The following is a 23,614-nucleotide window of genomic DNA, read 5'->3' on the forward strand; positions in this document are numbered from 1 at the left end:
CTAAACTATGACAAAGAATATAATCAACAATTACAACATGTTCAACAACAGAAGCCAGTTTTCTCTGCAACATTAACAGAAACTAAGATAAAATAAAGTTTGTTTTGTATTCCATTTGTGCAACGATTGGGTGTTCAGGCAAAATTAAAACTGCTCAGAGAAGTCATCCTGAATCATAATGATATGGCATATCATTCAATTTTTTTTATATTTGTATAACAGTACATGGTGAATTTACGATTGTGAGTGAAAAAAGTCCTTTTAGGCCTACCTCTTGCATAAATTATCATAATAAAACTTCCATATTATATGTCTATAATATATTACTAGCACTGTAAGTAATGTTACAGCAGAAGGTGCAAAAAAAAAAACACATAAACATAAATCATAATTTCATGAAGATAAAATACATTTTCAGGTGCCCTTCAAAAAAGACTTCTATTAGTCTATTAACTAACTGGATTATGGTACATACAAAGAGATATCTAGTGTTGAGGACCTTATTACAATGGCAACAGTTTGGCCACCTCATTAAATAAAGCACATCAGATCAACCGTAAAGGAATACCTATTTGTTTCTTTTGAAATACTCTACTTAGTAACTTTTTTACCTCTTCTGTTCTCAAACAGTATATGAGGGGGTTGATCATGGGTGGCAACAAGCTATACATCATAATAATAACTAATCGCAAATCAGTGCTGAACTTTATACCAATGTTGCCAGACAAATAGTTAAATAACCTGGGTAGGAAAAATAGAGCAATTATGATGAGCTGAGGACTGCAGGTGGATAAAGTCTTCATCTTTCCTTGAGTACCTGAAATCTGCATAACTGCTAGAAAGATAGAGCAGTAAGAGAATATAATAACAGCAAAGGGCACCAAAAGTATTGCAAAGGCATAGATGAGCGCTGGAATACTATATAGTGATCTGTCTGTGCATGCCAGTGTTGTGATGGAAACATGATCACAGTAACAGTGTATAATTGTGTTTTCTGCACAATAAGGGAGAGGATAAGCTCGAATGACCATTGCCACGGGGCCTAGCAAACCCAAAATCCAAGAACCAAAGAACAGAATGAGTACATTTTGGTTTGTCATGATGTTATGATACTGAAGCGGGTAACAAATTGCTGCATAGCGGTCTATAGCAATTACTGCCAGAATAACTGAACAGACACTGCCAAAATAATGCACAAAGAACATCTGAACAAAACAGCCCAAGAATGAAATGGTTCCATCTTGAAACCAGTACCTACTGATTATTTTCGGTAATGTTGCGGTGCTAAATAGTACATCACACATGACTAGATTTATAATGAAATAGTAAACAGGTTTCTGAAGACTCTTACTCGTTACAAACAACATAAAAAATAAAGCATTTCCTACCAATGTAAACACATAAACAAAAAATAGAAGTGCTGATACAAGTCCATAGTAATAAGGCTGAAGTCCAGGAAAGCCAACTATCACAAAATCCTTTATAAAGCTGACGTTTCCCACTGACATGATGAATATCAGTCCCTGTTTGTAGAAAATGTTCCATTTAATATTATAGTAATATACTATAGCTGTAACAATAGCAATAACTGGATAGTTTAAAAAAATGTTTGAATAAAGAGAAACAAACCTGCCACACTTCTTTCATAGGCTACTGTCAAAGCACAAAGCTGGTGATGTGTTTGTTTATATGTGACAAATTATGAAGACAATGGCCTAAAATGCAAATTACATAGTTCCTCCAGGGACAGTGACAAAATTACCATGTAGTTCTCTAACCTCTAAATCATTACATGAGGACAAGAAAGAAAGAAAGAAAGAAAGAAAGAAAAGTAAACCAGATGCAAAAGATTATAGTTTTCAAAAACACGCCTAATAGTTTTCACTAAAATAGAATAAAATAAAATAAAACACTGGCCTTCTAATCTTATTGGCCGAGAGGTATTTCCAGCCATGCAATAGAGTGGGGGAACTATGACGTCACTTTGTGTATGGATCGGTTGTTAGCATCACACTGGTTCCCTAAACAAAAAGCTAATGGGATTTTTCAATAGGCTTTTGGATTATCACAAAAAATAAGGTCTGTGCTCAATCATAGTTCATGAAACTTAAATGTTTTGTCCATCAACATAATCTTAACAAAACAATATACCTTTTATGAATTTTGCAGCCAAAATAAAAATGACAGAACTTCAAAGGAAAAAACTATACCTCCACGGTCGATTGCCTTTCTTTTACATCACCAGCATCACTGCTTCCCACAACTTTCAAACGTATTTTTAACACCTTCAGTGAAAATGATTTACTCTGTATATGAATTTTGATACAGGCTACATGAACCGTCTTATATAAACTTCAATAAATACAAAACTAGAGCCAACCTAAAACTGAAATGAGATATTATTAATAAATATAGTGAATTAATTAAAAAATCAAGGACAAATGAAAGCTCGTATTTCTGGACATTTCGAAGTAAGGTGCAGTAAATGTGAGTAAATCTGATTAATATGAATATTTTAATAAAAAACCATACCTTATGGTCCGAACCCAGAGTCTCATCTGAAGACTTGTGTTGCATTTAGGGGCAAAGCGAAAAACAAAACAAAAAAAAAACTCTGTTGTCGAACAACAATATAAAATTCTACAATTAATTATACTATAAATTATACTACGATTGGAATATACTGTAAATTGATTAACTGTTTGGCGTGATGATGTTTAATGTGTTTAATGACGTTTAATGACGTTTAATGCCATTTAGCTAACTAAATAACTTGAAACGTCGCAGTTTTAAAAAGTCATGAGTGGGGTGTAACTGGTGAGTTTTAGGTTGTAGAATAAAACATGAAAGTATCTTGAGCTTATGTGAAGCACATTAATGCTTATTGGAGATGCGAACCGTTTCAAACGATTCAGTTCGATTCGGTGAACTGGTTCAAGAAGATCCGGTTACATCGAGTGATTCATTCGCGAACTGGATCACTAAACTGTTGGGTTTTGAATTCGCTCACAACAGACATGGAAGAGAAAACAAAGCTGAATAAAGTCGTAGTTTTTGCTATTTTTGGACCAAAATGTATTTTCGATGCTTCAAAAAATTCTAACTGACCCTCTGATGTCACATGGACTACTTTAATGATGTTTTTCTTACCTTTCTGGACATGAACAGTAGACCGTACACACAGCTTCAATGGAGGGACTGAAAGCTCTCAGACTAAATCTAAAATATCTTAAACTGTGTTCCGAAGATGAACGGAGGTCTTACATGTTTGGAATGACATGAGAGTGAGTCATTAATGACATAATCTTCCTTTTTGGGTGAATTATCCCTTTAACTTTTAACAACAACCAGTTGAGCTGCCAAAGGAACACGCTAGGCCCTCTACAAGGAGCGTACTAGCAGTATTTACGGCGCTCCTCCTAAAGATTGTATGTTGAATACTGCATCTGGAAGAGGAAGATTTTGATGCTCTGCTGCCTTCTGGGATGGTAGAATTGCCTGAATCAGATCCAGAAATGATGGAAATGCTTTCCTAGGATGCTGAAATGGTAGGGCTCGAGTGTAGAGTCTCCACAGTGTCCTGAGCCCTCAAGCTTGGATGACTGGTTTCTCGGGGTGGCCCGCGCTGGTTCTCAGCACCCTGCTTCGGTGCACCCTGCATTCTTCCTGGAGGTGCATGAGGAGCATATCAGGTCATGGATGGCATCTTTCACTGCCAGAACCCAACCTGCTAGCTCTTCCTCCCTCACCACTCTTGATGGTGCCGTCTGTGCTGAAGCTGCCACTAGGCTAAGGCACTGAAGGACCTGCAAGAGAGTGGTCACAAACCAAAAAGTTATGAAAGAGCTCCTAACTGCAACTGACCTCGTTCTCTTAGGGTCACCATGAGTTCTCTGGGTCATGCAAAGTCAACTCTTGTTGTCCAGGAGTGCCACCTCTGGCTGTGTCTGGCCAGCATGAAGGACGCAGACAAAGAACATTTCCTCACTGCCCCCATGACCCAGAACGGCCTCTTTGCCTCTTCTGGAACTTTGCCCAGCAGACTGAGGCGATCCTACACATCTTGACTCTGTCACTTATACTTTTTTTTCTGGCTTTGCTGCATGTGTTTGTACATTAGTCCTATATTTAAGACATACTTAGAGTGAGAAGATAAAACTTGAAAACTTGACGAAGGAAAAAAATTTGTATGCACTTCATATAGAATATGTGATAAAGTAAAGGCAATCTGTGTTGTTAGAAGGATTATATAATTCCATATATACTTCACAGACAGCAGGCCACATGACAGTGATACACAGTGTTAACACTTATCTAAATAATCTCTCCACTGGGATTATTTGGAAGTCTCTAGGCCAATTATACCACAAATTGATTAATCTGTTAATAATTTAGCATCTCTTTAGGGCATATTAATTAATAACCTATTATAATTCACTACTGCTTAGGTGACAGTAAGCAGAGAAGGATTTTCTTGCATGGTTGCATCAGGTGGTCATGGGTCATGGATTACCTGTCAAAGCAGGCCATTAATGACATCTTGCTTTAACAGCATTACAGGTGTCACGTTTTTTTTTTTCTTCCTCTTCTCTTTGTTGATTATTATTGAGATGTATGGATGTCTCTCTAGACCTTTACTGTTTAATTGCTAGGTGACATTCAATGAAATTAATTGTTAACATCATAAAAGCAATTATTTTGTTGTTGATGAACAGTAAATAGCATAGAAACAGTTGCCATAAAAAGCGTATTTTCCCCAGAGTCCTAATTGGCTTGTTCTTGGTCCCTGAAGATTAAGGCCTCTTTCATGATCGCTGAGTGACATTTTGTTTATCAAACATTATTTTGTTTCTACATGTCCCTGTGTCTCTAAGTGGCTCATTATCAGGTGAGGTGTGACAAACAAAGAAGTTACCCTGGAGCAAAAATGCTTTCAGTCAAAGATGATGCAACTTTTGCTCAGAAGTTTGAAAACGTATTGTGAACAAAGCACACATAAAAAGGCCTCTATATCATTAAGACCATACTATAGATTGCCACAGTGTATTGAATTTGAATTAAAAGGCTTCGAAAACATAATTCTGTTTTAAGGTATTTTTAATTTGTGATGATATCCGAATGTCATCATCGGATGGTGGGAATTATGAGCTCGCAGTTTGATTGATGAAGCTGCAGCGAATTGTCTGTGAGTGATCAGTTTTTGTATTTGAAACCATTTTGATAACCCATTTCATTCACCAAGTAATTGTGTAAATACATCAATATTTCACTAAATGTACACACACTTGACTAAAAGCCATGCAGGTAAGCTCGGTCATAACATAAACGGGAGAAAAAAACAATACAGTATTCAGGTATGTAGCCTATTATTAGGGCTCAAGCCTGGAGGGCGAGAGCCCTATTGTTTTCCTTAGGATTATTTATTATTATTATTATTATTATTATTATTATTATATATATTTTTTTCTAACGTTACGGAGGCTTTTGGGGCCCTTAACATGCTTAAAAAGTCTTGAAAATTGGCACACACTTTGGAATCTGTGGCCTTTAGGAGCCTGCAGAGGTTGGGACCCGGGCATGGCACAGGGGCTCTACAGCGGTTTTTTACTCGATTGCCACCAAACTCGGTCAACATGATCTCAAGACATTGGGGATGAAAAATTGCCAGGGGATTTTTGATATCTCGAACGGTTTGCTCGTAGCGAGGCGTTGAATTTATGGCTAAAATTGAGAAACAGGAAGTGTCTAATACCATCCACATACATTTCCTAATTTTAATCAAACTTCATCAGATTATTCATTGTATGATGTCGATCGCATATATGTGACTATTAGGAGTCAAAGTTATAGCGCCACCAACTGGCAGCAGGAAGTGTGTCATTTTCAAAATGCTTTGAATTCAGCATCTTATTTTTACTCGATTTGCTTCAAACTTCATCAGAATAATGTTAAAACACAGCCGATATAAATCTGCTGGGGGGATATTGATATCTAAAACTATTGTTGCCGTGGCAACATGTCAAACTGGAATACTTCTCAGGTGATTTTGAGGCATATAACATGCTTAGAATTTCATCAAACTCAGAAAACATATCAGTATTAGTGACAGCTAGACACTGGCAAAAGTTCATAAGAGGGCGTGGAAGAGGCACTCTATAGCGCCACCTTTTGTCAAAAGTGGGGGGGTTAGTTTTAGCTACAGACACCAAACTCAGTACAAAAATTGTTCTTATCAAGACGGACAACTTTCTAATTCACAGTCATCAGCTACGACCAACAGGAAGTCGGCTATTTTGATTTGAATGTGGATTGTTTTTTACATTTAGCTGTGAATTAATGCATACTGCTCAGAGGAGAGTAACACTATACACACCAAACTTGGTGTAATTGTTGAAAAAACATTGAGGAACTTAAATTGTGAATGGGTTTTGGATAGCTTGGATGGTTTTGTCGTGGTGATTTTTTTAAATGACAGTAAAAATGGAATTATTAATTTTCCTGCATTTTTAAATTCCAAACACTTCAAAACCTTTTTTCATACAGAAAAAAAAGTTATTCTGAGTAAATATGCATAGTTTCATGACTTTACAACACTGTATGGATAACAGAAAATTAAAAAACTGTCAGACATCTCATCTCACTCTGTCCATCTGTTTGAGTGTGTGTGCTTAGACTTCCATTGTCTGAGAGAAAATGCGCCCCTACGGGTGCAGTTACCGGACTAAAAAAGGGAGGAGACTCTCTTTTGGTTTCACTTTTAAATCGGTTAAAATACAAATAAATACTTGGATTTAATTCACACTGACAAGCTAAACCAACATATATGATTATTATCAGGTCAGGGCTCATTAATAATTGATGTGTGGTCAGTGATACGTGAGAAACACGAGAGATGAATCACCGCTCTGAGCAGGAGCGTGTGGAATGACGAGCTCAGAAGAAAACGAGTTTATTCTTGTTTTATAGCTATTAAAAATAAAGTATTGCAGCGATATCACACAATTCACCAATCAGAACACACCAAGAGCTAAATTAAGATGTTTTTGAACTGTTTGTGTGAAAATGAAATATTCGCGGCTGCAGGGCCGTCGCCAGAACAAACCAAATGGGGGGGCATTTAATTTTCATAGGGGGGCACACTTTTTTTAATGATCTGAGACAGACCATAACATAAACCCATATTAGGCTATAACTAAAATAGACCACAATAGTCTTGTTTTGTTCAATTATTCAAATAAAATACTTCACCGTTTGATCTCAACGTCTCTGTTTATTGTCTCTTAACATTTCCAAAACCGCCAAAAATTTATTCTGAGATCGCATGCAATGTGCAGCTCAGCTGCGCAAGGGAATTGCGTATAAACAATACAATACTGTATGCTTAACTAAATGAATTGCATGATTTATATATACATATACATATACTTACACACAAACTGCATATTGTAATTTGAATTAATAAAACTACTAACACAAAAATAACATATTGAAAGGTCTGCTGCTGGAGACTTGCCATTGGCTGTTGTATTTGAATAATTAATTAGGTAGGTCTTTGCAAGGTTTGGGTGCTGTTTTGGGATGTTTTAACAGTCATTTATGAATATAATTATATTTAAAATTATGTTATGTGTAATAATGCGTTGAATAATGAATCGTCTGAATCATTTCTGAAGGTAGTGTGTTATGCATTTCTATTGTTACCGTTGTAGTGATTACTGTTCCTGTGAGCCAAGTTCTGCTGAAACAACGTTATTAAGGCAATGATCTAAATCAATAACATTCAATATCAAAAGTCTAACTGCGCGTTCACACCGGCGGCGTCGGAAGCGTCCAAAATCTCTCTCGCCGTTCTGCTCACGACGCTGCAGAAAGATTCGTGAGCTCTCAGATGCTCTGACGTAGACAGAATGCTTATTTTGTATTAAAAGTGGCCGCAAAGCAAACAGACTTGTTGATCTTATGCAGACTAACCACAAGGAGGTTAACGTTATAAGTTGATCTCATTAAATGTTTTACTTAAAATGAACGATCTCAGACACCTTTGTCCACGTATCACTTTTAATTATTTTTTATGTCCCTGTACGCAAACAGGGACACATCATAGATTACTGCAAACGCCAAACAGCAATAATCAACCTATCCTCTATTTTGCTTGGGAACTAATGTGATCGGAGCTGCGTCCTCTGGAATCCTCTCAAGCGGTTGACTTCTACGTTCCGATTGGTTGCTGCCCAACCGCGTCATAGCTCATTACCATAAAGTTGCCTTGATTTAAACTCTGCTCGACGCTCTCAAACTCAAAGGCCAAGTCGCGCCGCTGCTCGACGCCGGCTTACATTGAAAATGAATGACTTGCGGCCACTTTGACGCTCTCGACGCCGGCGGTGTGAATGCACAGTAATGCAAGTTTGGTTAATTGTTCTGTGCATTACGTTTAGGGGGGCACAAAAAGTCATTTGGGGGGGCACTGCCCCCCGATGCCCCCCCTTGACGACGGGCCTGCGCGGCTGCCTATCTGAAATCTCTGCCTCCGATCAGCGCGCACAGTGTCACAAGTTCAAAACAAACGAATTTATTCTTGTTTAAGAGCTTTTTAAAATACATTTTTGCCATAAATGCACACAATACACCCATTATAACACAACACGAGCTAAATGCAGGTGTTTGTGACACGTTTATGTGCGCAAGACTGTTTGAAAGCGCGACTGGCAGAATAACATATATCTCTCGAGCTGCAGGATTCTGCCTTTCGTCGTAAGAACGAACACATCACGGACAAGATTATTTCAAAATACATAATAGCTTGGCTAATATAAACGAAAACTGCCACGTGAACATAAACTGTTGAGAAATAAATCTGAAGTGGATCTACTGGATTTTAATATTAAGTGACCGCATATACCAGCTGCTTCTGTCTTCAATTTTAATCTATATAAAAAATTAAACTCATTCATCTTGGCTCCTTTTTTTTTAATGTGTGTACGTATTTATTTATTATTTTGCTCTAACAAGACTTAATCTATATTTAATTAAATCAATTACATTTTATTTTACATTTGATTTGTCCATTTCTGCATCTAAACGCCTAAAAACCTAAAACATGCTCTATTATACTATTGTTAGCAATTTCTTTATCGTCCAATTTATCTGGTGTACACACTTTTATTTTCATAATAAACTTGTTTGTTAGATTATACACAGTTACAGTGGTCTATAATAAATATTAACAGGTTTTATTCAAGCTGTTTAGAATGATTGCCATAAGCTAATTTTTTTAAATGTAAATAAAAAAAATACAAAAATACAAAAATAAAAAAACATTGGAAAAGAATAACTGTTGTACTTTTTTATACATTTTGTATAATTTCATAGTTTATGCATTATAGTTATAAAAACAAATAAATTTAGCCACTCACATAGAAATCTTGGGCCTCATCCTTTTCTGACAGTTTTAGGGATTTTAAAAAATCCTAAAAAACCTTATTTGTGCTGCAAATAATAATTTCTAATTAATTTGATACTGACTTCTGACATCCTGTGACATGATATTTATTTGAATTTACATAATCTCATGGATGTAACAGTAAATCTGTTCAGCTCACAGATCAAGACTAAGCTGTAATGCAAGCAGAACTTTCACAAATGCTTGTAGGTCAATAAAATCATTACAAAACACTATCATTTAAAATCATTTAAGGGATTTGATAACACTGTAAAATAATGTCTAATTTGTTAACATTAGCAAATGCATTGATAACACTTTATAATAACTGCACTCATTAGTAAATAGTCAGTTCATGCTTTATAAAGCCTTGTCCCAATATTAATAGTCAGTAGTAAGCAGTTTATAAATACAGCTATAAATAGCTCATTTATTAAAAAGGAGAGTAAAGGGTCAGTTATCTTCCTCTGAAAAATAAAAAAATAAAAATAAACAAACAAAAACACAGATTGATACAGAACTCAGAAATGTTATTGTGGATTTATGATAAACTCAGCCTGTAAATGAATTCATTCTCCTCCAAGAAGACACAAGTAGTTCTGTTTTAACATGAAGACATATACTGAAGATGTTAAATTTCGAATGGGTTTAGGATACCTTAAATGGTGTGGCCATAGCGATTTATTAAGTGAACATAAAATAATACAATAGTTATTTTACTATATCTTTAAAATTTTTAATTCCAACTCTTCATAATTTTTTATATACGTAGAAGTCATCATTTGAAGGAAGCACAGTAAGTTTCATAGCTTTACCATTTTCAAGAGCCAGCATAAAATTAAAACTATCATAACATATAAATCAAGCTTGCAATTCTTAGTACCAATAATGGCCACCAGATGGAGCTATAGGATTACTTTTAAATAATTATTGTAGAAACAAGTATGATTTAAATCATTTATAGAAATCTTTCAAAGAAAAATAATATGTATTTTATGTATTTTACAGATAAAATGACCCTCACTTAATTAGAATAACAAGCTGAAGTATTGTGAACCGTATATTAAGAATAATTCTTTATAGGCTTTATGGACAGAGACGTTTTGAGTGACTCTTGAAGGTTCAACACCACATCCTCTTTTACCACTGTTTAAAGAATGTATCGTACAGTACAGGTGTGGATGAATTTTGAATAGCTTGAATGGTTTTGTCGTGGTGATTTTTTGAAATAACAGTAAAAAAGTAACCAGTAAATGTCTTTTATTTTTTTTAAGTGCAGCTTCTAAACACTTCAAAAAAATGTACACATAGAAGACAAGTCATTCTGAGGAAATATGCATAGTTTCATGACTATACAACACTATATGGATGATAGAAAATTAAAAAACTATCATACATCTGATGTCACTCTGTCCCTCTGTCACTGTGGGTAATGTGTGTGTGTGTGTGTGTTAAGTGAATTAGGTGTGAAACTATCAGGGAGCATTTAGTCTCCAGCGCCAACATTTTACAGAACTGCCACTTTCCTGGAGTCTCAGAATTACAATGTGTCAGGTTCTGAGAGATCTAAGATTCCAAAAAATGATTTAATTAGAATACCATGAAGTATTGTGAAATACTATATATTAAGACTTTATATATAGGCTTTATGAACAGATTAGAGTGACTCGTGAAGGACCAGCACCACCTCCTCTTGTCTGATGGTATGAGGAATATATTTTCCTGAATCCGGGATTAAGATTTAGGAGTTCATTTTTATTCCACCTCCTTTCCTGAAAGTCTGTCTTGCAGAATTGACTAAAAATTAATCTTTACATTAATTCCTAATTATTTTGCAATTATTTTTTTCAGTTCTTCTTGACCTGTTTTTTTTTCATCTTCTTTTCTGACCTCATGACCCAGTCAGCATTTTTGTACAATGGTCAAGTCTTAACTTATCTATTTCTGTATTGCATTTGTGTTTGATATTTCTCATGGGTATTTCATAATTTTCGACTTTGAGTTAAAACAGTTTGAGTTAAGACTCTTTTTTAGCGCATTTCATCTGTAAAAGAAAACATGCCTAATGATTCTGCACACATGAATATAAGGAGTTTTTCTCTTCCAGCTTTCCTGGACTATTGTATAGCACTCATAAATGATTAAATAAAAAATAATGGTAGTTATTAAGATTGATATGGTTTGGAATTGGTAAAATGTGCTTGGAAAAAAATCACAATAAAACTATGTTTTAATGTTTAAGTTTGGAATATTAACTGACATGAATGAATGCTATATAAATATTGTTCATGTTAACATAATGTTTATAAATGAAATCTTATTGTAAAGTGTTACTAAATATATATATATATATATATATATATATATATATATATATCGGATTAACCCTTTAACTGCCATATCCTTTAAAACCTCACTGCCAGAGGGATATTGTGAATGCATGTGCCCGCTGGGCACAGTTTACCTGATGCCACCAGGGTGGCGATGGCATTGGTGGCTAGAGCCCGCCATCGCTGCTTGCAGCTATATTTCTATTTGAAATTTCGATAACTACACATTGACTTTGCACTCCGGACTGAAATTAAGTCGTTATTGTAATTGTGAAGATCAGAAACATAAACAGTGATTTCAAAATCAAATATGAATAATTACTCTATAAATGTTTTTTAACAGCTGCCAGAACAGGCCTAACATGCTTCGTCTACATAGGTCCACCGTGTTTGACCAAAAACAAATAAAAATGACTATAGAGATGTATATTTACTGTCAGAGCTGTTTGTACATGGTCTTCTGTGATTCAACACATAGCTAGTCATCTATTATGAGTGCTTAACAACTTAAATTTGACAGAGTCATTCTGACACATAAACTCTTAATCTTTTGATAAAAAATGATGCAACTCTTACTAAAAGTTTCACAACAAATACAGAAAACTTTTACAGTAGTAGAAATTATATCAGTCATTAATGATTTATTTATCTCCAATAATAAAAGTTATAATCAGAATACACATACAGTAATCTTCTTATTCCTTATTTAGATTAGCTGCTGTAGATATGCACTACATAAATGTGTTTTTTTCTCAAGGGGTTGAATAGCTTACCTTTCATGGGTGAATGAATTAAAAACAATTCATTATCTTAGCAAGATACTATTTGCAAATTCACTGAAATATAAAAATTATTTTTAAAAGCAACGACAAGTACACAAGCATTTCACTGTCAGCGCAAAATAAAACATGTAAAAGTTTACATTTCAAAATCTGGAACAATTGCTGTTTTTATAAAATTCTTCACAAATTATATTGATAATCTATCATTCACATATATTACCTCCATGGAAAATATTCTGATATAATGAGCATGATCTATGAAAATTGCATTATTTTGAGCTTGATGGAGAAGATTCACAATAAAAAATCATATTAATCCACAAACAAGAAATGCCTTTCTCTCTGTGTGTCCTTCTAAAAATGCTATACACAGTCACCGTTTATCAAGAGTAATAAAGACTAAAGGCACCTCCCACGAATTGAAGTGTTGTTTGAAGTTTCTGCTGTCTCGTTAATTCATAATTACCTTATGAACAGTTCGGTTTCTTTGACAGTAACAGTCCTTGCCATTAGTGTTGTCTCGAAATTTGAATTTGTATCTCCAGCATTTGGACCAATCATACACAAAGCTATTTGTTAGATATATTGTTTATATCTATATTTATCTAACCAAAGGGCCAACTATGAGGGTCTATGGTCCCTTCCCCCTGAAATGCAAGTAACACCTCAAAAGGGCAGAACAGGCCTCTGGTTTCATGGCAACCAAAGACAAACCATCTGATGACACTAGTGTCATGATCATCAGCTGGAGTCCACTCAGGACTCTTGTATTTGGTGTCCATTTCCATTCCCAACTCCATTTCCCATAATCCCATGCATAGGGCTAATCACCACCAGGTGTTCCCCTTTACCACTCCCCTATATATACTGTGTTTGAACTGTCTTGTTTAGCCCCGTCTAGCATTTCTGAGCATTTTTCCTAGTATTTGTTCCTTCCGTGTCTGACTTTGGATTGTGTAAACCGCCTTTGGTTCTCTGCCTCCTGTCCTGACCTCTGCCTGGTACTGTTACTGATTTTGGATATCCCTTTACACACTTGATGCTGTTGTTGGATAAATGCCTGTTTGACCACTCTATGTAAACTACTGCATATGGATCCAAATGTCTCTGACTCCATGTTACAACTTTTATTGAACAAAGAAATGTGGGCAGAGCAACTCTTACTCAAGTCTCTCTAAAACATACTCATAATTCATAGGAAACTCTTTATTTGAATGAACACGCATATACTGTACTTCAGGTCATTGTGCATTTTGTTACTTTTCTTGTATATTGTCTTTTTTTATTGTATACTGTTTTATGCATGCTTACCCTCATGAAAAAATAAGTTTATTAAAGTGTACTATTAGTATACTATTAGTATAAAATAGGAAAGTATGCTTTTAGTTTACTTTTTATGTACTTCTCAGAAATGTGCTTTATGTACTCCTCATAAATATAATTAAAATGACATTTAAGTATACTTGACTTATACTTACAAAAATTCTAAATATATTTGAGCTATACTCCTAGAATCCGTGTTTTCATTATTACACAGTAGAGGGCGCTAGTACACATCTTCTGTACAGACTTTCCATGAAAACACAAGTGAAGAAGAAAAAAAAACACCAGATACTAACACATGTAACACAATCATCTGACATGAAACAGCATCAAAACTGTAAAGTTATGGAATAAAATGACAGATGAAGAGGTAATAATTACAGTCAAGCTTTGGGGTGTTGATCGACTCCATCTACATTTTGATTATCATTCTTAATCCAATTCATAGTCTTTTTTCAGCTTTTTGTTCAAAATGTTATTCTTTATTTCTTATGAAACACATGAAAGTGTATGAAGCTAGAATAAAATGTTTTTTTTTTTTTTACAAGCAGATACCCTGTTCCAGTGCTTAATTTGTAAATTGCGAGGTCCCGGAACAAAACGGGGTAATGGATCCGGCATGTGATTACAGAAGGGAGAGGTAATGGAGCATTCACGCAATCACACTGGTGGACCAGTTTACGTGATTAAGAATGTGAATCAGATGCTTTTAGGGTCTGCAATGCCATGAAAAACATGGAAATGCCATGCAATTTTAAAACATCAAATTCCAGGCCTAAAAAAAAAGTTTAGAAGAAGTATAGGACTTTTGTTTTACAAATCTCTGTATTATATGTTATATTTAGTCATGTCCTAAATTTAGCGGGGGAGTGTGTGTAGCTATATTGAATGGTTTCAATAATTATTGAAGCTTTAAAGCTCATAATGAGAGAAATCCTGTATTTTTTCAACATATCATATAGGTTTGAATAATAAAATAAATCCATACAAACTATAGGATTAAATCAGTCATTCGAAATCAGCTTCTCATCAGCGCATCTTGTCTTCACTACAGCAACCTGCTGCAAGCTGCGATACAAAACTTTCACTCGCAATTCGGGACAGTCGACAGAACTTGACTAATCGGGTCATTGTTATATAATTTGCACTACTTTAAGTATTTTAAGGAATACTCGCGCACTCCAAAGGCTGTATTATGTGCCCTCACAGTCATATCTTATTTGTGCATATAAAGCCTCCTCGCAAGTAATATGTAAGAGTTATTTTTCATAGTTTGCTGAGTTTAAGCAAGCAAATACAGTCACAATATGACACACAAACAGTTATTTGTCTCTCTGAGAGTTCTGTCTCCTGCATGTTTGGATTGGAGGCGGGTGAAGTGACGAGGTTTCGCTGAGAGCTTGAGGATCCAGTGTTACGTAGATCTTACTGACAATCTCTTTTTAATACTTATAATTTGTTAAATATTTGCAAAACCCTCTGATATAAAAGAATGATAATAGATTATAATAGATATTTGAAGTCTGGTAAGTTTTTTTCACGGCACATCTGACAGGGTTAAGGTATGGCAACTGTTATTTTCTGCTATAGAGCCCTGCACGGGTCTTAAATTTAGGCCCTTTAGCCCGGGTTGTGTCCGACATCAGAATTACCGGCCCGAGCACGTCTTTTTTCCTCCTCCTCTTTAAACAGCATTTACTAGCATTAAAATAGTACAGTTTTATGTAATTTCAAGGGGTTGTTATTTTGTTTTGTTTTTATTAAGGTTAAGGTTAAAGCCGAGGTCAGACTGCACGACTTTAGCCCAGTTTTTGGCTCGCCGACAGGTTTTGAGAAATCGCAGATACATGCCCGGAATCACAGGCAAATCTGTGCTCGTTCACGCGAGTGACAATCATGCAGTGTGAATGAGCAAAAACACGATCTGAGAGAATCGCCGACAAGTCGCTGATGCCCGTGAGATATTGTTCATTCTAAATATCTGGACCTGTCGGCGATTCAAAATCATGCTGTCTGAAAAGTGTTCTGACTGAAAACTACATCAGCGATGACCGACAGCCAATAAGAGAGCAAGCTACAGAGCAGCGGGGAGTTCAGCGAGGAGTTATAAACCACAATATCAGCAAGCATGGCTTCATTTCAGAAAAAGGCTTTCTTCTCGGTCTATTTGGACCCATGAAATGGAAGATACATTAGTATAAATTTGACATTTCATCTGAGCTATCCCAGTCTCATGTGTCTTGCACTTGTGTTATCACGTTGTTTCCTTGTCACATCTCGCGGCTGTTTGGTTGTGAAACGTAGTTTGCGTTCCAGACAGAGCTGTCGGCGATTCTTCCCATTGTAAAGTCATGCAGTGTAAAACCTTCTGTCGCTGATCCATCGTGCAGTGTGAACACAGCAGTGACTGAATTCTGGCTAAGATATTCATGCAGTGTGAAAAGAACAGTGACCTGACTACTTTGAAAAAATCATGCAGTCTGAACTCGGCTTAAGGTTCATCGGTGGCTGTGATCTGCTTTTATTTGTATGCATTCACAATATCAACAAATGTTGTGCTTTTGTAGAATGGAAAAAAAACGTGATGTGCTTTCTGCCGTGTCGTCTTTAACAGGAGAACAAAAATGAAACGACACTCAGCGAAAACATGCCTCACAGACATGATAAATAAATCTATAGAAAGCTTTAAATGACTAAACAAAATAAAACAAATAAAAAACTAAAACTTTTTCATTATAATCACAATCCATAAAAATGCACTTCTCTCTAAAGGCAAGTCTAATGGAGAAGGGCAAGTCAGGATTGGCAATTCATCCTTGCGACACAGAATCAGAAAACACTAGTAAATAATTCAAATATCTCCGTGCTATTTCCTCCTGCCACATTTATGGTAGTATGGTAGTTTTTTGCGTGGATTTGAACGCAGAACTGTTCAACTGCTGACGGCTCGCACTGCTGCTGCGGGACATGAAACACAGTCTCTTCACAGGGGTGGTAGCACGGTCTTGTGTTATTTCCTCCAGCGTGGCAATTATTATTATTTTTCCATCACTAACTGATGTATGTATAAAATATAAAAATAAGGAGAAACTTAAGACCCGACCGGTTTCTGAACTATGATGTAAAAATTTGACCGAAGCCGGCCCGAGTGGCGTAAAAACTAGGGATGGGTATCGTTAAGGTTTTAACGGTATTACTACTCTTACCGATACTGCTTAACGGTCCGGTACTTTAACGTTTATCTCGCAGATCTCACAGACAAACGTCTTAATATGATCGCACATTAGAAATGTTTGGTGAGATAAGATGTGCACGATAACATTATTAAGAAAAAATCCATAGTACATAAATTTTTTTAAAGAAAGCCAAAAGAACATAAGATATCAGTTGTTTGGTCTAGTAGACGCATTTCTTTTCAAGGTCACTATGATTGTTCATTGTCCATTGGTCTCCAAATTCTCCAATTTCTTTTCCAAATCTGTGAGCTTCTTCGTGATGTTATCCATATTGCGGTTAATGGTCTCAGTCTCAATGCTGACTGCTCTGCCCACTACTTCAATCATGACGGGCAGTCTTGTGAGGCTTTGGACAGCTGTTCCCGTCTTGTTAATTTTCTGATAACCCAGGGCAAAGCCTAATCCAATCAGCAGAAGACCTGTTATCATGGTTCCGAATAGGTAGATGTCTTCAATGTCCTCCACGGAAAGAGCTGCCAGACACACAAACTACAAACATATAGGTAAACTAGTAGTGTACTCAATGTTTGCTACTGTTAGACTTAAATGATAATTAAAGGTATACTTTTATATACTAGAAAGTGGGACAATTTAGGGCCAGTGAAACAATACACTTAAAAGTACAGTATACTACTAGAACACTGATATTTGTATAAAGTTACATAAAGTATGCTTAAAAATATACTTGAACTTAACTTAAGTATACTTAGTAAAAGAGACTTGAATTATACTACTTTTTTGTAATGGTATGATAGAGCAACTCCTTCATGTAATCTTACCTATGTAATCTTACCATGTTTAGTATCTATGAATTTTTCTTCTGATGATCTAAACGAGAGTGTATATTACATGTTGGTACATAGGCAACATATTAGTGCTCTAAGAATCTTTAGTAATTTTACATCAACACCCAATCGAGTCCATATGCAAATTATTACCATGCTTTCAGACAAAGGGCCATAAAACTCTCCAGTACCTCCCACTTGGAATTTCAGCCTTTCTCATTGGACTAGCCCATCCCGAGAGGTGTGAATCTTATCAGACTTTAAAGGCCTCACATCAGTGACTCGCCTTCAGTTGGTGGAGTGTTGGAGTGTGCATCAATGGTTTCTGTCAGTGCTTTGGCAAGACATGGTTGTTGTTGTTTTTTGCCATGCAATAAAGCTAAATTCACAGCAGTGAGACAGGAAGCAACTTACAGTATATATTAATAGAGAGACTGGATTTAGGATCTTGAAATAACAGGCTGGCTCTTTCTCTGTATTAAGACAATAGAGAAATTTATCATTTACATGGTAGTAATAATAATAATAACATGAGCTGTAACCTGTATCAAGGACTGTAAAAAGATGGACTAATGAAGCAGAGCAGGATTTACAATCTTCTTTTGACCTCACTGACTGGAGTGTTTTTGAAGCTGCTGCCACCGATCTGGATGAACTCACAGAGACTGTAACATCTTATATCAGTTTCTGTGAGGATATGTGTATTCCTACCAAGACTCAACTAAATTACAACAATGACAAACCATGGTTCACTGCAAAACTCAGACAGCTCCGTCAGGCCAAAGAGGATGCTTACATGAAGGGGGACAGTGTCCTCTATGGATGGGCTGAATACACACTGGAAGAGGGGATCAAAGTGGCAAAGAGGAATTATTCTGGAAAAATAAGGACTCAGTTCACTTCCAACGACTCGGCATCACTGTGGAAAAGTCTGAAGGAGATCACCAATTACAAGACGCCATCCCCAGCACTGTGGAGAACCAACAACTGACAGATGATTTGAATGAGTTTTACTGCAGGTTTGAAAGAAGAACACCTATCACCTGCCTTGAACACCTCCCCACACATCCGTTCACACTATTTTTCACAACTCCTGCAACCCACCCTGAACATCTCTCCAAACAACCGTTCACACCATCCACTCCTGCAACCCGCCCTGAACACCTCTCCACACAACCGCTCACACCATTAACAACTCCTGCAACACTCCCTGATCACCTCTACCTGTTGCTCTAATGTCTGTGGCCATGAAGTCATTTGAAAAACTGGTGCTGGCCCACCTGAAGGACATCACTGGACCCTTGCTGGATCCTCTTCAGTTTGCCTACAGAGCAAACAGGTCTGTGGATGATGCAGTAAACAATGGACTGCATTATGTTCTGCAACACCTAGACAGACCGGGGAATTATGTGAGGATCCTGTTTGTGGACTTCAGCTCGGCCTTTAACACGATCATCCCAAACCTCCTCCTGCCCAAACTAACTCAGCTCTCCGTGCCCACCTCCGTCTGTCAGTGGATCAACAGGTTCCTGACAGACAGGCAGCAGCTAGTGAGGCTGGGAACAATACACATCCAGCAACCCTACAATCAGCACCAGAGCTCCCCAGGGCTGCGTTCTCTACCCACTGCTCTTCTCTCTGCACACTAATGATTGCTTGTCTAAGGACCCCTCTGCCAAGCTCCTGAAGTTTGCAGATGACACCAAACGCAACTGCCTCATTCAGAATGATGACAAGTCTGCTTACAGATGGGAGGTTAAAGAGCTGGCTGTCTGGTGCACTCTCAACAACCTGTAGCTTAACACGCTCAAAACAGTGAAGATGATCGTGGACTTCAGGAGAAACCCCCCTGCACTCCCCCCACTCACCATCATGAACAGCCCTATGACTGCAGTGGAGTCATTCAGGTACCTTGGGAACCACAATTGCTTAGGACCTGAATCGGAACATTCAAATTGACTCCATTGTGAAAAAGGCCCAGCAGAGGTTGTACTTCCTTTGCCAGCTGAGGAAGTTTAACCTGCCACAGGAGCTACTGAAAAAGTTCTACTCCACCATCATTGAATCCATCCTCTGCACTTCAGTAACTGTCTGGTTCAGCTCAACTTCTAAATCTGACCTCAGAAGACTATACAAAGGTTAGTCCGGACTGCTGAGAGAATCATTGGTACAACCCTCTCTTCTATTCAAGAACTGTACTTATCCAGAGTGAGCAAAAGGGCTGGCAAAATCACTCTGGACCCCTCACATCCAGCACACTTCCTTTTTGAACTGTTGCCATCTGGTCAACACTACAGAGCACTGGGCACCAGAACGACCAGACACAGAAACATTTTCTTCCCTTAGGCAATCCATCTTATGAACACTTGATAATAACTGTGGAAACCCCTACACTATTTATATTTACATACACATACACTTATTTATCTAACACACATACTTAGTGTACACTTAATTTTTTGCACATATATACCTGTACATACATAACTGCTCATTGCAATATACCTGCCATACAACTGTCCATTTGTATATTGTCTCCTTATCTACTTATTTGTATTTTTTGTACTTTTAGTATTTTTTATTATTTTATTTTTTTTGTTCTGTCGCTGTCATTCTGTTGCACTACGGAGCTTCTGTCATGAAAACAAATTCCTCATATGTGTGAACATACCTAGCAATAAAGCTCATTCTGATACTGAACCATATGGTGGCACCGCAGGGTCATCCCACTGCTCAAAATCTACATTCCACAAAATCTCCCAATCCCAAACCCATTGTGTGATTACAGTGTCTTTCACCTGTTTTGAACTGAATTCTTTACAACAGTCACGTAATTACACAGTAAAATATTTATATACATTAATACAACAAATACTTTTTGACGATAGGGAAGGGGTCGAGATCCATGGGAATGATGAAAATGAATAATGAAAATGTTCCCAGTTGCAAGAAGAAACCATAAGATGAAAAACAAGACTGTCAAGTCTGTAATATTCAGGAGAATCTAGGGAGAAGCTATGACTCTTACAAGGATTAAGATATTTTGAAGACGACAAGCTAACATCATTGTTGAAGACATGCTACACTACTATCTTCAACAAATTCTTCTCCCTAGAAGAACTCGGGTCAAGCTTACTTATTTTATGTATTAAAGAAATCAGATACATTGGCGAGCCAACTTAACCACTACTAAGCCAAATTTAACAATTCTAACAATTCTCACAGTTTATACAGATAAAATACTAAAAGTCATAAGCTTCTTAATGCCAATTACAGTAGTATACTATATGCATATTAAAGTATTAATATGTGTGACTAAGTTGGTTATGGAGGATTTGTGACTTTCCTTCTCTCTGTCACGGTTCACAGGTTTGCTTGCTCATTCTGCGTGTACTGCACTGATCTGATTGCCTATCAGTGCCAGCTGTGCTGACGAGCAATCACATCAGTCGCAGGTGTGTCTCGTTTGTTAGTCCTGTATGTAGGACTGTGTCAGTCATGTTCAGCATTACATCGTTTGATTGCTGGTTTCTGTTCTGATCTCTGTTCTATGCAGTTCTGGTTCTGCTCTCATTTTGCACAGATCTCTTGCTCTTGCTTGTCTCCTAGGACCTGCTTGGTGCCTGTTATCTGCCAGCAATTCTGTTTGTTCTATTGACTGTTTACAATAAACTTTATTACGACTTGCTACTGGTTCCATTGTATGCTTCCTGACATAACGATCTGAACACGTTATGTATCCAGCGAGTGTAAATGAACTGAGAGAAGCCCTTCACTATAATAATACTCAATTTGATCGACAAGACAAACAGATCACGGCTACTGGTCGAGCAATACAGGCCTTGGTGGCGCAAGTATCTGATTTAACCACGCAGTTGCAACATCTTAGAGTCGAGCCTGCCCAAATGCGGCCTCATTCACCACCTGCTGTTCCTCCCACGGACCGTCCCGCCTACGATCCGGAGCAACGTCTGCCTCCTCCTGCTGCCTATGCTGGTGAGCCACATCGATTTCGGTCATTTTTGACAAAATGCTCTTTGTTTTTTGCTCTACGGCACTCATCACTTCCCACTGAGGAATCTAAAGTGGCTTTTGTCATTATGTCACAGGTCGGAGCGGACCACAGATGTCGTGAGTCTCACCCCTCCCTAGTTTCCACCTCGAGGAGGTCCCAAGAACACCCCAATGACCAGACACACGAGAGAGAGTGAGTATAATTAAAACAACTTTAATTAAATTACTTAAAAGGTGTGAAGGGAAGGCAAAAAGGAATCTAAAATCCACTCTCGGGGCCAGAGAGAGTATAGGTCCGAGTCGCTTCTGACTCTGTCACGGGGACTCTCAGGTAAGCCTGTTGGTGATTTGTGTCCTTTCCTTCACGTGACTCAACAGGGTTTCCCTCAGTAGTGCCTTTGTGTTCCTCCTGTAGGAGAACCGTCGGTGGGGCACTTCCAGTCCCTGCACGCAGAGTAAAGAAGGTAAGTAATTCTAATGAATTGGGTGGGGTGCGTACCTGACGCCGTTCGCCACGAGATTCTGGGTCCGCGGTTGGAAACGCCTAAAAGGTCCACAGGTAAGTATGCAGGTGAGTATGCAAGGGCGATGCACTGGTATTTCACTTGGGGCGTACAGGTAAGTATACAGAAGGACGACTGGGTCTTTACTTTGGACGTACAGGTGAGTATACAAGGGCAACTAGAGCTTGAATTTGGGCGTACAGGTAAGTATACAAGGGCGATACGCTGGCTCTTAGCTTTAGGCGTACATCTGTGATTTTGAAAACAGACGTGATGATAACAATAAAAGAAAATATAATAAAAATCAAAGGGCCCAAAAGAACAAACATGGCACTTGAAAATGAAAAAAACTTTTTGTGCCTTACATCTCCACAGGACAGTTTAATTATCGAATTCTGGTCACAGTAATTTTGGGTTTTTACATTAGAATCACAGTAGGGCTCATCGAATCCATGATAAACAATGACTGTCAGCCATGGAATACAGATGATCCAAATCAATGCACATGCCAATAAAATAGTCTTATTTGTAATAAGGACACAGTATCTCAGTGGGTTACACACTGCAACAAACCGATCAATGGCCATTAATAGCATTAGGAAAGAGTTAATAGACCCTAAGCAGTGAACAAAAAACATCTGCACAAAGCAGCTATAAAATGGTATCTCACTGCTATTGAAAAAGTATTTTGCAATGGCTTTAGGCAGCGTGACAGTTCCAAAAGCAATATCAGACACTGCAAGATTACAGAAAATTAAATAGGTGGGTTTCTGAAGGCTTCTCTCATAAACAATAAATGAAATTATAAAGAGATTTCCTCCTGCTAGTGTCAAGTAGACAAAGAACAAAAGGGTTCCCACGGCTCCATAATAGTGTGGATGCAGTCCTGGAAATCCCAGCAGGTAGAATTCAGTAAAGACAGTGACATTTGTTGGAGTCATGACTCTAGAATGACTTTGGAGTTACCTGATGCAAGTTCACTGAAATATAAAAAATATGACAATTAAAATGACAATTACACAAGCATTTGACTGTCAATGCAAAATAAACAACATAAAACTTTTCATTTCTGGCACAATTGCTGCTGTTATAAAATTCTTCACAGATTATATTGATAATCACATTCACATACATTACCTACATGGAAATTATTCTGCAATAAGCATAATCTATTAAAATTGCATTATTTTAATTTTGAT

The 23,614-nt window shown here is 37.2% G+C and overlaps 2 protein-coding genes across 2 annotated transcripts; both read right to left on the bottom strand.

The window, feature by feature from the left end:
* Nucleotides 1-545: 545 nt before the first annotated feature.
* LOC127972793 (olfactory receptor 6N1-like) lies at nucleotides 546-1,511 on the bottom strand. Its single transcript, XM_052576577.1, has one exon. It carries the CDS (start codon nucleotides 1,506-1,508, stop codon nucleotides 546-548), a length of 963 nt encoding a protein of 320 aa, XP_052432537.1. The 5' UTR covers nucleotides 1,509-1,511.
* Nucleotides 1,512-22,558: 21,047 nt separating this feature from the next.
* Nucleotides 22,559-23,356, bottom strand: LOC127973036 (olfactory receptor 1-like). Its single transcript, XM_052577069.1, has one exon. It carries the CDS (start codon nucleotides 23,354-23,356, stop codon nucleotides 22,559-22,561), a length of 798 nt encoding a protein of 265 aa, XP_052433029.1.
* Nucleotides 23,357-23,614: the final 258 nt, after the last annotated feature.

Source organism: Carassius gibelio, chromosome B15 (assembly GCF_023724105.1).
Source record: "Carassius gibelio isolate Cgi1373 ecotype wild population from Czech Republic chromosome B15, carGib1.2-hapl.c, whole genome shotgun sequence".
NCBI classification, from domain to species: domain Eukaryota; kingdom Metazoa; phylum Chordata; class Actinopteri; order Cypriniformes; family Cyprinidae; genus Carassius; species Carassius gibelio.

Coding starts and splice junctions, on each gene's coding strand:
- LOC127972793 (XM_052576577.1), bottom strand. CDS start 1,508: ATGTCAGTGGGAAACGTCAGCTTTATAAAGGATTTTGTGATAGTTGGC.
- LOC127973036 (XM_052577069.1), bottom strand. CDS start 23,356: ATGACTCCAACAAATGTCACTGTCTTTACTGAATTCTACCTGCTGGGA.